General features: G+C 39.9%; 1 protein-coding gene across 6 annotated transcripts in view; it reads left to right on the top strand.

Moving 5' to 3' along the window:
- The first annotated feature begins 32 nt into the window (after window positions 1-32).
- The window catches only part of ATG2B (autophagy related 2B), an 80515-nt gene continuing 68184 nt past the window's right edge, over window positions 33-12363 (top strand). For 4 of the 6 annotated variants that reach the window (XM_063652054.1, XM_063652053.1, XM_054447950.2 and 1 more), the window contains exon 1: window positions 34-631. In XM_063652054.1, the coding sequence (XP_063508124.1) occupies window positions 470-631 (162 nt within the window). In that variant the 5' untranslated portion in view covers window positions 34-469. Of the gene's footprint in view, window positions 632-12363 lie in introns of all 6 variants that reach the window. The other 2 variants (XM_054447949.2, XM_063652051.1) reach the window with 1 other exon arrangement.

Genomic DNA, 12363 nt, shown 5'->3' with positions numbered 1-12363 from the left:
GCCCTTCTGCCCGCCTTCCGCGGCCCCCAGTGTGGCGTCACTTCCGCCAGCGCCCGGCGGCGCGCCGGGAGTCTGGGTCTCGCGAACGCGCCAGGAGCGTCCCTACAGCCGGGAACGCGCCTCGCGGATGACAACAAATTCGTCGCGCGGCGGCAGTGGAGGTGTCTGCCTCAGTCCCTGCCGCCTCCTCTCGCGCTCTCTTGCACTCTCTCCGAGCCGGCTGGGACCCTCCTTGGAAGTCCCCTGGCCTGGGGCCCGGAGGAGCCTTCTGCGTCTTGCCTCCGCCAGGCCCAGCGCGAGCGGCGCGGCGCCGGCGATGGGGTCTCCCTGAGGGACTCCCGGCGCCAAATAGGGATGGAGGGGCCGCCCCAGGCTTAGGCCCCGCCGCGGCCTGGAGCCAGAGTCGCTACCCCGAGGCCGGAGCCGCCGCCACCCGCAGCCTCACTCAGCCCAGCTGCCAGCAGTCACCATGCCTTGGCCGTTTTCGGAGTCTATCAAGAAGAGGGCCTGCCGGTACCTCCTGCAGAGGTACCTGGGCCACTTTCTGCAGGAAAAGCTGAGCCTGGAGCAGCTCAGCCTGGACCTGTACCAAGGCACCGGGTCCCTCGCCCAGGTCCCGTTGGACAAATGGGTAAGAGCTGCCGGCGGCGAGCTGGGCGGGGCTCGCTCCCCTCTTTAGGGTGCTTTGAACCAGTGCCATCCAAGATTGGTGACAGCCAGTCCCTCCTTGGGAATTGTTTGGACCCGAGTGTGGCACAGCTCAGAGAAATGTGTTAGAGTGTTGTTTAATCTGTTTCTAACAAGTTTGCGCTCCTAAATCACGTGTTCCGGAAACTTTAACAGATGTAATGGAATCTACACTATGGGAATAATTGAGTCAGTGCTTCGGGGGTCTGTGAAGCAGGCTCAATAGGTCCATGGGAGGAGGTGACCAGAACTGTCCCTTGGGAGGTGAGGGGCCGCAGGGTTTTGTGGCAAACAAACCCTGCCTTGTGGGATGACATTCTGGAACGATTAAGGATGAAGAGGACCTTTGGATGTCAGAATCCCTAGTTACTTGTTTTGGGTTGGCTACTTGCGCACCATGTTTGCCTTGTCTGTCATCGTGCAGCGTTTGCCATCTGGAAGAAAGTTAGGTGAAGGCCTCCTGTGCTGGTTTGCCTGCTTTTGCTTGATTATATGTTTACAAGATAGGTTTGTGTACCCAGCCTGTGAATGGTCGTCTGGCCCTAGTAGTGCTGTTGAGTTATGCCTCTTTGCTCCACGTGACAGATCGTAAAAGCAGGTGTTGTAAAAGCGCTGGAGCTGCAATTTTCAGACATTTTAAAACCTGCCTTCTACTAGTCATCTAGAGGCTGTGAGTTCACTCATTGCTATACAGGTGCTTCATCTGAATTTCAACTCACCACGTGCAGTCGTACCTGCATTTGTGTGTTCAATGCATAGTATTTTACTTAAAGTATATTCACTTTTGGGTTTGACAGGAATAGAGTGACTTCTGCCCTTTGCCCAACCCTTACTTCCTTAGCCACAGAAAATCTTAAATTATGGAAATACCTTATTATGACCCTGAAGTGAATTTGTGCTAGAGACTATAAACCAGTTTATGATTTTATCAGTGTGTACCTGACTGAAACTAGGGAGAGTACACAATACAGTGGAAAGAGCCCTGGTTTGAGAGCAGTAAGACCCAGTCCCTCACCAGGAGGTGAGAGTCCTACCCCTGGAGAGACTCTCCAGGCCGCCACAATTAGCCAAGTGATAATGGACTTAGCAATTCACCTGAGTTCAGTAAACACTAATGGAGCATACACTTCTTCTCTGTGTCGTCTGTCTTATGGTATTATATTCCTGTAATTCTTCCAAAAGATAGGGATTCTGAAGGATATTTTTGAATTCAACAACCCATGATTCTATACTTTTGATACAGTTATGAATAGGTTATCTTGAAAAAAGAGGGTTCAGGATTTATTAATGCCTTTTGTGAGTGGAAGGGCTTTGTATGCATTATTCTTTAATGACTTTAACCCTATAAGGTGAGCATTAATATTTCCATTTTACAGATGGAGTTAAGCAATTTGCCCCGTCACACATCTAGCAAGTATTACATCACATGGCCTAAGATCAAAAGAAAGGCAGTTAATGTTTATTGAGTATGTATTTATGTCAGGCATTGTACTAGGCACTTTCATTTGTGAGGTTTTATTTAGTCCTTATGGGAAATCAGAGGTAGTGATATTTGAATTTTATAGTTTGAGTTCAAAATCATTGGCAAAATGATTTATTACTAAACTTAATCTGAGGATGATGTTTTGTTCTTGATGAGCGGGTTTTGTAAACTAAAATGATAATGTCAAAGCATCCAGTAAACATTTGCTGTTGCTGATTTATTTTCATGTGCTGTGTTGATGGTTAGGATAAATCTTGGTGTGACCCTTAGATACAGCTAGCTATTCAGAGTTCTGATTCCAAATTCAGTTTATTTTGACACTTGATTTTTTTTTTTTTTTTTTTGGTAGAGGATTCTCTTGCTTTGTTGCCAAGGCTGGTCTTGAACTCCTGGTTTCAAGTGGTCCTCCCACCTCTGCCTCCGAAGTGCTCAGATTACAGGCATGCAGCCAGATACTTGATTTTAATGAGTTTCATGACTGAAAAAAAGGTACCTTCGGAGATTCATAGATCCTAATGGAAAAACTGATCCTAATTGAAGAATTGCTGTACTCCTACTGTTTCAATTCTAAATGATCAATTATGCAAAGAATTTTGTTGAACTCAGCAATGACATTCCTTTCATTCCTGATCTCAATCAGTTTTTCTGTTATGGCTAATTGACATTGCATGTATACACACAATTAGGTTTAAAATTCAGTTTTTCAAGCTCTTTGTTCAGAAGACTTAGATTGGTTGGAATAGTCTTTTCATGTTCTTAAACATTTTGTAAACTATATAGATAATGACTTAAAAAATAAGCAATGTTTTTAAGCAATGTTTTTAATAGATATTGTTTTTCAGCAACAAAATCATGGAACAATGGAAACATTTCCAAATACAGTTTTTCAAATGTTCTCCTCATAGTGCAAGTAGTCTTTGAAAAGTGGTTACTTTCTTACTCATTACTAAAGTGCTATCTTTATTTTGAAAAGACAGATTAAGTGTGTTTTGTTTTTTGGAAAATATCTGCTAGGTAGATACTACTACTAGATAGCAGATACTACCTAGCAGACTATACTACTGATAGTCATTGTCATAAATACATAAATAGTCAGTGGGGAATTCTTCTTTGTGTAAAAGGAAAATGCTTATCTTTAAATCCAACCCTTAAACACTTGGCCATAGGAGAAACCAGGAAACCAGAAAGTAATTGTCATTCACTTTCTCTTTACAAAGATTCTGCTGTTTAAAGGTCTGGTTTTATTCTGTAGAATGTATGTGGAAATGTTTCAGTGTGCAGAAGTGGAAGGAACATCCGACTGAGGGCACCACTCTTAATCCTTCTCTGTTGTGGAATTACTAGTTTTCTCTTTGTACCAGTTTGATATGTGGCTTGAAGAAAGGTGCCAGTGCCCATTTGTATATTAAATATAAGTACAACTTTTTAATCTAAATTTGGAAAATTTAATATAGAATGTCTCATTTTCTTCTCACATCCTTATGAATCATCTGATAATACTTTAGGATATATGCATCCAGTTTTGGATATTACTACCTTAAACGTGGCATGAAGTTGGAGGGAGGAATAGAGGCAAGGGGTTTGGGATTGTTTCCATCATTGGAATAGGCTGTCTAAAAATTTCATAAACTCCTTATCCCTAGAAGTGGTTGAAATGAAAGGAGGAAATTCTATTTGGGGTGGGAAGTTGGATTTAATGACTCATTCCTTTTTAACTCTATGACTGTGCCTTTATTTTTGTTTTTTAAATGGAATTTCTTTCATTAATCGATTCAGTACATTTATTGAGCTCTTAGCCTGTGCCACTGTGAGGGGCTGGGGGATATAGCAGTGAACTAAACAAAGACCCTTTTCTTACAGGAGCTCAAGAAGATAGACGTTAACAATTTATTACACTGAGGCCTTTTATTTTATTTTATTTTTGAGACAGGGTCTCGCTCTGTCACCCAGACTGGAGTGCAGTGGCGTGATCTAGGCTTACTGCAGCCTCAACCACCTAGGCTCAAGTGATCCTCCTACCTCTCCTCCCCTCCCTGCAGTAGCTGGGACTACAGGTGCATGCCACCACACCTAGCTAATTTTTGTATTTTTTGTGGGGACAGGATTTCGCCATGTTGCCCAGGCTGGTCTTGAACTCCTGGACTCAAGCAGTCTGCCCACGTTGGCCTCTCAAAGTGCTGGGGTTACAGACGTGAGCCACCACTCCTGGCCACTGAGGCCTTTTAACTTCAGTTTAATAATGTTTCGATTGCTGCTTATATTCTCTTGGTGTTTAATAAAATTGTCTTCAGTTCAAGAAACATTGATTACTGATTATTTGTCAAAGGCCACCTGGAGACTAGAGTGTTACCTCCACTTTTTCTGTTTATATGCGTGAAACTCATTGATGATAATTGAAAGCAAAATACCCTTAAACAGAAGAATAAAAAGCTCTAAAGGACTCTATAGTGGGGCATTTATTTGCTGAGTAGTTCAGGTGGCTCCACTTTTAGTTTAAGCGTTATTTTCTCGTTAGCATAGTGGTGACTAAAAAAAAAAAAAGAAATACTTGATAGGACTGGTGAGGAAACACTTCGTAGGACTGGTGTGGAAAATGTTGCTTGAGCAAAGTAGGTTGAGAATTTTTACTACTCATATACTATAGTAGCCTTGGATTTTCCCAGAATGACTGAATTTCAAGGTACCTTATGCTACAAGATACATGGGATTTTGCCCAAGTGGTTATAAGACTGGACATAAATATAACCTATTTAAACATCTTATACTTAGGGAAATTATATTGTAGCTTAGTGGTACAATGTAAATTCTGGAACTGTTGACTCTCCAAAACTGCTAACATTTATCAGTTTTTTTCTTTTTTTCCTTTTCTTTCTTTTTTTAGAGACAGTCTCTGTTACCCAGGCTAGAGTACAGTGGTGTGATCAGCTCACTGCAGCCTCAAACTCATGGGTTCAAGCGATCCTCCAATCCAGCCTCCTGAGTAGGTGGGGACTACTGGTGTACACCACCACACCCAGTTAATTTCTTTTAATTTTTGTAGAGACCGGATTTCACTGTGTTGCCTAGGCTGATCTTGACCTCCTGGGCTCAAGTAATCCTCCCACCTCAGCACCCCCAGTTGCTGGAATTACAGGCATGAGCCACCATACCAGGCCCCTTTAATATTACTCTTCACTGCTGTAATAAACCTTTCTGTATTTAGAGGTTTAAGTTTATTTCAACTTCTCTGCCACAAAATTGGGACAGAAAACTTGGTGTTTACTGAGAAGAGAGTTCCATCAAGTCCCATTTCTCACATGGTTGTCTAAGGTTGACAGTTTGCAGAGGCTAAGTCATTGCCTACATATGTTTTAAACACTGTTAGGTTTTTAATAGTTCATTTTTACTATACAATTAATATATGCTCATTACAAAAAATTCAAACAGTTAAAAAATATATGAGGTATGAAGTAATAGAGTTTAATCCATCTCTTCCAGAGATAACAATATGGTACAAAAGTTTCAAACTTTTAGTTGTGGAAATACTTAATACATGAAGCAAGCAGTCCTACTTACCTTTTAAAGTCTTTTATCATGGGCCATTTTTTTAATGGAATGTGTCAAACATTCTTAAAAAAAAAAACTATGAAAAAATCTGAAAAACACAAGTAGAGGGAAGAACCTTGATGACTAACTTGTGGTACCTAGTTGATGGTGAAATAGGAAATTCTACAGAAGGAGCAGGTTTTCACCACTGTCTGGAGTTGGGAGTGGGAGGAGGAGATTGAGATTGGATAGAGAATAAGTTTTACTATGTTGATTTTTGAGGGGGCTTTAGAATGTGGGGGCTTTAGATCCAGGTAGAGAAACTCAGGAGACACTGGGAATATACATATAGGAAAATTGCAGTTGTAAATATATGGGAGTTATCAGAGTATCAATAGTGAATAACACAGTGGCAGGAGATGGAACTGCACAAAGTGCATGGGTAGTAAGTAGATCAGCTTGAGAAACAAAAAAGGCTGAAGATGAAACTTAGATGAACTCCAACATTTTAAGTTGTAAAGGATCAGAAAAAAGATTGAGAGGGTGAAGTGTTACAGAAGTCAAGGGAAGTTAGAATTTCAAAAAGGGGAAGTGGTCCTAGGAACTAGGTAGAGATGAGAATTCAGGAAAGATGAGGACTAAATATTGTTTATTGCATTTGTCATTTTAATGGTGGTTACGAGCAGTTTCAGAGGAGCTGAGGGTTAGAAGGTCGCTTGTAGTTTGCAGTTTGAGCGGATAACTACCTTGACAGAGAAAATGGGGTTGATGGCTAGGGGGAACATGGAGCAAGGTTAGGGGTTTTAGTTTACTTTTGAAGATAATAGTAATCATTTATTAAATACCTTCCATCTCTATATACTGTACTGTGTGGGTGCTTTTACATACATTATTTTACTCTAAATTGAGTACTAACTTTCTGTTTACTGTGAGATTAAATAACTTACTCAAGGTTAGTATTAAACAGTGCAGCAAGATTTGAAACCTATCTTTCTGACTTTATATTTTTTTTTTGTACACCACACTGCCCCAGATTCAAGAAACTTGAGCTTCTCAGACATAACAGCACTGGGTTCACCTGCGAATTTGCTAACATTCAGGCTTCTGGCCCCTTCCATACAGATTTTGGCTCTAGAAATTCAAGAATCTGCATTTTTAATAAACATCCTAGGAGATTCTGATACATGTGCTCCTTGACTGCATTTTTAAAAATACTTGCACTAAAGGAATGGAGAGTTTTTCCATCGCGTTTTAAAAGCTTGTTCTATGAGCCAGCCCCCAAACCAGTACTACATTAAAAAAAAATTATGATATGTTAACACATGATTTTGCTTAGCCTCCTGCAAAATCTTCCATTGTGAAAATACATTTCTCTTTTTTTGTGTGTTTCTGCAGTGATTAATTGAAGACCTTTTGCAAGTTACTTAGTTTTTCTGATCCTCAGTTGCCATATTTGTAAAGTAGGCACAAAAATACCTAATTCGGAGGGTTATTATGAAGATTTAATGCAAGTGTAAATGTAGGTATAAAATAGTACATTCTAGTGTCCTGTATGTAGTAGGTGGTGATTAAATGTTAATCTAAATTAGCTCATGCGCTTTTTTTTTTTTTTTTTTTTTTTTGAGCCAGATTCTTGTTCTGTCACCCAGGTTGGAGTGCAGTAGCATGATCTCAGCTCACTGCAAGCTCCGCCTCCCGGGTTTACGCCATTCTCCTGCCTCAGCCTCCCGAGTAGCTGGGACTACAGGCCCCCGCCCCCACGCCTGGCTAATTTTTTTGTATTTTTAGTAGAGACGGGGTTTCACCATGTTAGCCAGGATGGTCTCCATCTCCTGATCTTGTGATCCCCCACGCCTCGGCCTCTCAAAGTGCTGGGATTACAAGGCGTGAGCCACCGCCCCCAGCCAGCTCATTCCCATTTTTATGCTCTGTCTTATCTCGATTTGAATTCTGATGCCTTGGTTTAAACTAATAAAGATGTATTCTTTGCCTAGTTAATCTATGGAATTACGTATTAAGAAGAAATATTTAATGTTTGCTTTTCTTCATATTGTCAAGCACACCTTGAGTTCCTTTATAGAGCTCATCATTGTACTAGGTAGGTACTGTGAAAGATAAAGACCAATGGCCCACATTTAAAAAGTGTTTGCTTAGTACCAGGAACTATTAATATGTTGGTAGTTTTACATATATTACCTCATTAATGGTCACAGTAACTCTGTGGAGTTATTATTTCTATTTTATGGACCAGGAAATTGAGACTTGGAAATTAAGGATTTATTCAGAGCCACCCAGCTAGCTAGTAAGTAACCTGAACATATGCTGTTTTAAAGGAGTGGGCTTCTCACACCTGCAACTATCTGATCTTCGACAAACCTGACAGAAACAAGCAATGGGGAAAGGATTCCCTGATGGTGCTGGGAGAACTGGCTAGCCATATGCAGAAAATTGAAACTGGACCCCTTCCTTACACCATATACAAAAATCAGCTCAAGATGAATTAAAGACTTAATTATAAAACCCCAAGCTATAAAAACCCTAAAAGAAAATCTAGGCAATACCATTCAGGACATAGGCGTGGGCAAAGATTTCACGATGAAGATGCAAAAAGCAATTGCAACAAAAGCAAAAATCGAGAAATGGTTATCTAATTAAACTAAAGAGCTTCTGTACAGCAAAAGAAACTATCATCAGAATGAATAGATAGCCCACAGAATGGAAGAAAATTTTTGCAAGCTATCCATCTGACAAAGGTCTAAAATTCGGCATCTGCAAGGAACTTACACAAATTTACAAGAAAAAAACAACCCCATTAAAAAGTGGGCAAAGGACATGAACAGACACTTCTGAAAAGACAACATACATGTGACCAACAAATGTGGGAAAAAAAGCTCAACATCACTATCATTAGAGAAATGCAAATCAAAACCACAATGAGATACCATCTCGCACCAGTCAAAATGGCTATTATTAAAAAGTAAAACAACAACAATAACAACAAAAACAAAACACATGGGCTGGTGAGATTGTGGAGAAAAAGGAATGCTTTTACACTGTTGATGGGAGTGTAGTTTAACCATTATGGAAGACAGTGTGGCGATTCCTCAAAGACCTAGAGGCAGAAATACCATTTGACCTAGCAATCTCATTACTGGGTATATACCCAAAGGAATATAAATTGTTCTCTTATAAAGATATATGCACGCTTATGTTCATTGCAGTATTATTGACAATAGGAAAGACATGGAATCAACCCAAATGCCCATCAGTGATAGACTGGATAAAGAAAGTATACATACACACAGTGGACTACTATGCAGCCGTAAAAAGGAATGAGATCACGTCCTTTGCAGGCACGTGGATGGAGCTGGAAGCCATTATCTTTGGCAGACTGATGCAGGAACAGAAAACCAAATACTGTATGTTCTCAAGTGGAAGCTGAGTGATGAGAACACATGGACACATGGTGGGAACAACACCCGCAAGTGGCCTGTCAGAGGGTGAGGAGTGAGAGCATCAGGAAGAATAGCTAATGGATACTGGGCTTAATACCTAGGTGATGGGACGATCTGTGCAGCAAACCACCATGGGACACATTTACCTATGTAACAAACCTGGATGTACTACACATGTATCCCTGAACTTAAAAGTTGGAAAAAATAAATGAAGGAGTGGTCTTTAACCATGTTTGCTCAATTATCTCTGCAATTTTTTTAAAAAAACTACATATTCCTTGTACATTTAAAATTGACTTACTTTTTTATTATAATTTTAAATAGTTGTAGAGAATAACTTGTTTAAATATTGATATTAAAATATAACTTTTTCATCCAGTGGGATTTAAAAATCGTACACATTATCCATTAAAAAATGCTTGAACAATCTCTTCATTAAAGTTGGAAATTTAACATTGTATCTTTTTCCATTGAACTCCTGTGTCCATTTTACTTTCTTTGCAAGATTCCATTGTAATTTATATAGTTTATGCTTGTCTTTTATTGATAATGCTGCCATTTCTCTACAATAAAAACATATGTAAATTGAAATTGTTTATACTAAATTTTTTCTGTTGCCATTAGGCTTTCTTTTGCATTAAGCAAATATTTTCTAGTGTAACATTTTAATTCCTTTAATGATTTTTATATATATATGTATAATTTTTTTGAGACAGATTCTCGCTGTGTCGCCCTGGCTGGAATGCAGTGGCACAATCTTGGCTCACTGCAACCTCAGCCTCCCAGGTTCCAGCAATTCTCGTACCTCAGCCTCCCGAGTAGCTGAGACTACAGGTCCATGTCACCATGCCTGGCTAATTTTTTGGGTTTTTAGTAGAGACGGGGTTTTACCATGCTGCCTAGGCTGGTCTTGAACTCCTGAGCTCAGGCAATCTGCCTGCCTCAGCCTCTCAAAGTGCTAGGATTACAGGTGTGAGCCACCATGCCCTGCCCAGTATGTATTTTTAAATTGTTTCTTAGTGGTTGCTCTAGGGCTTACTATATTCATTTTATCAGTACAGTCATGTGTTGCTTAACGACAGGGATATGTTCTGAGAAATGGGTCATTAGGCAGTTTTGTTGTGTGAACGTCATAGAGTGTACTTGTCTAAACCCAGTGGTATAACCTACTGTATACCTAGGCTATATAGTACAGCCTATTGCTCCTAGGCTATAAACCTGCACAGCATGTTACTGAATACTGTAGGCAACTGTGACACAATGGTATTTGTGTATCTAAACATAGAAAAGGTATGTACAAATATGGCATAAAATATAAAAAATAAAAGATAAAAATTGATACAGCTGTATGGGGCACTTACCATGAATGGAGCTTGCAGGACTAGAAAATCCTCTGAGTCAGTGAGTGAATGTGAAGGCCTGGGACATCACTCTCCACTACTGTAGACTTTATAAACACTGTACACTTTGGCTGGACTGTATTAATAAAGACATCTTTCTTTTTCAATAATAAGTTAACCTGAGGTTACAGTAACTTTATAAACTTTAAAAAATTTTTTAAACTTTTTGTTTCTTTTGTAATAACATTTAGCTTAAACACACATTGTACAGCTATGCAAAAATATTTTTTCTTTATATTCTTATGCTATAAGCATTTTTTTGTATTTTTAATTTTTTTTAATTTTTAAACTTTTTTGTCAAAAACTAAGACACAGACACAGCCTAGGCCTACACAGGGTAAGGATCATCAATGTCACCACCTTCTACCTCCACATCTTGTTCCACTGGAAGATCTTCAAGGACAGTAACATGCATGGAGCTGTCCTTTCCTATGATAACCATGCCTTTTTCTGGGTACCTCCTGAAAGAACTGCCTCAGCCTGTTTCACAGTTAACTTTTTTTTTTTTTTAAAGTAGGAGTATACTCTAAAATAATGATTAAATTGTATAGTATAGGTATTAAAACAGAAGCCAGTAGCATAGTTGTTTATTATCACTCTCAAGTATTATGTACTGTGTATAACTGTTTGTGCTAGACTTATGACTGGCAGAGCAAGAGGTTTATTTACACCAGCATCACCACAGATATGTGAGTAATGTGTTGTGCTGTATTGCCTCATGATGGCTGCGATGTCACTAAGGTGATAGGAATTTTTCAGCTCCATTATAATCTTACAGGACCACTATCCTATATATGGTCTGTCGTTGACAGATGTCCTTCTGTGATGCATAACTTTATTTCCTTCAGATAATCATGGGGCTTTAAGTGTTACTTTTCTTCTGGATTGTGTTGTAATTACAATTATTGTTAAGTGTATAGTTGATCATAACAGTATAAATTTATGCATTTTGATAAGCATAAAAATTTTTTTTCTTTTTTTTTGAGACAAGGTCTTGCTGTGTCACCCAGGCTTGGGTGCAGTGGGTGATCACAACTCACTGCAGCCTTGACCTCCTGGGATCAAGCGATTATCCCCACCTTAGCCCACCAAGGAGCTGGGACTACAGGCATGGGCTACCATGCCATCTAATTTTTTTTTTTTTTTTTTTTCTTTTTTTGAGATGGAGTCTAGCTCTGCCTCCCAGGCTGGAGTGCAGTGGCGCGATTTTGGCTCACTGTAACCTCCGCCTCCCGGGTTCAAGTGATTCTCCTACCTCAGCCTCCCGAGTAGCTGGGATTATAGGCGTGGGCCACCATGCCCGACTAATTTTTGTATTTTTAGTAGAGACAGGGTTTCACCATGTTGGCCAGGCTGGTCTCAAACTCCTGACCTCAGGCGATCTGCCTGCCTCGGCCTCCCAAAGTGCTGAGATTACAGGCTTGAGCCACTGCGCCTGGCCAATTTTTGTATTTTTTGTAGAGACGAGTTTCACCATGTCACCCAGGATGGTCTCAAATTCCTGGACTTAAGCAGTCCTCCTGCCTCTTTCTCCCAAATTGCTGGGACTACTGGCATGAGCCACTGTACCCAGCAAACATAAAAACTTTTACTGGAAATAAATTTCTTAATAATAGAGGTTGGTTGTGATCCCCTCCTCCCTAATTTGTTAGTGCATGCATAGGTGAATATACTTATAGCTGGAATTCAGTAGGGCTCGGCGCACATTTTATTCTATATTAAAAAATAGAGACAAGCTTGAGAAATACTGATGTTATAAATCAGTAGATGAGAATTGAGAGATTTTGCAGGAGCAACATCACTGAGTTCTTTG

Source organism: Pongo pygmaeus, chromosome 15 (genome assembly GCF_028885625.2).
Source record: "Pongo pygmaeus isolate AG05252 chromosome 15, NHGRI_mPonPyg2-v2.0_pri, whole genome shotgun sequence".
Lineage (NCBI taxonomy): Eukaryota > Metazoa > Chordata > Mammalia > Primates > Hominidae > Pongo > Pongo pygmaeus.
Note: the sequence above shows the minus strand (reverse complement) of the source record. Positions and strands in the feature narration are given on the sequence as shown.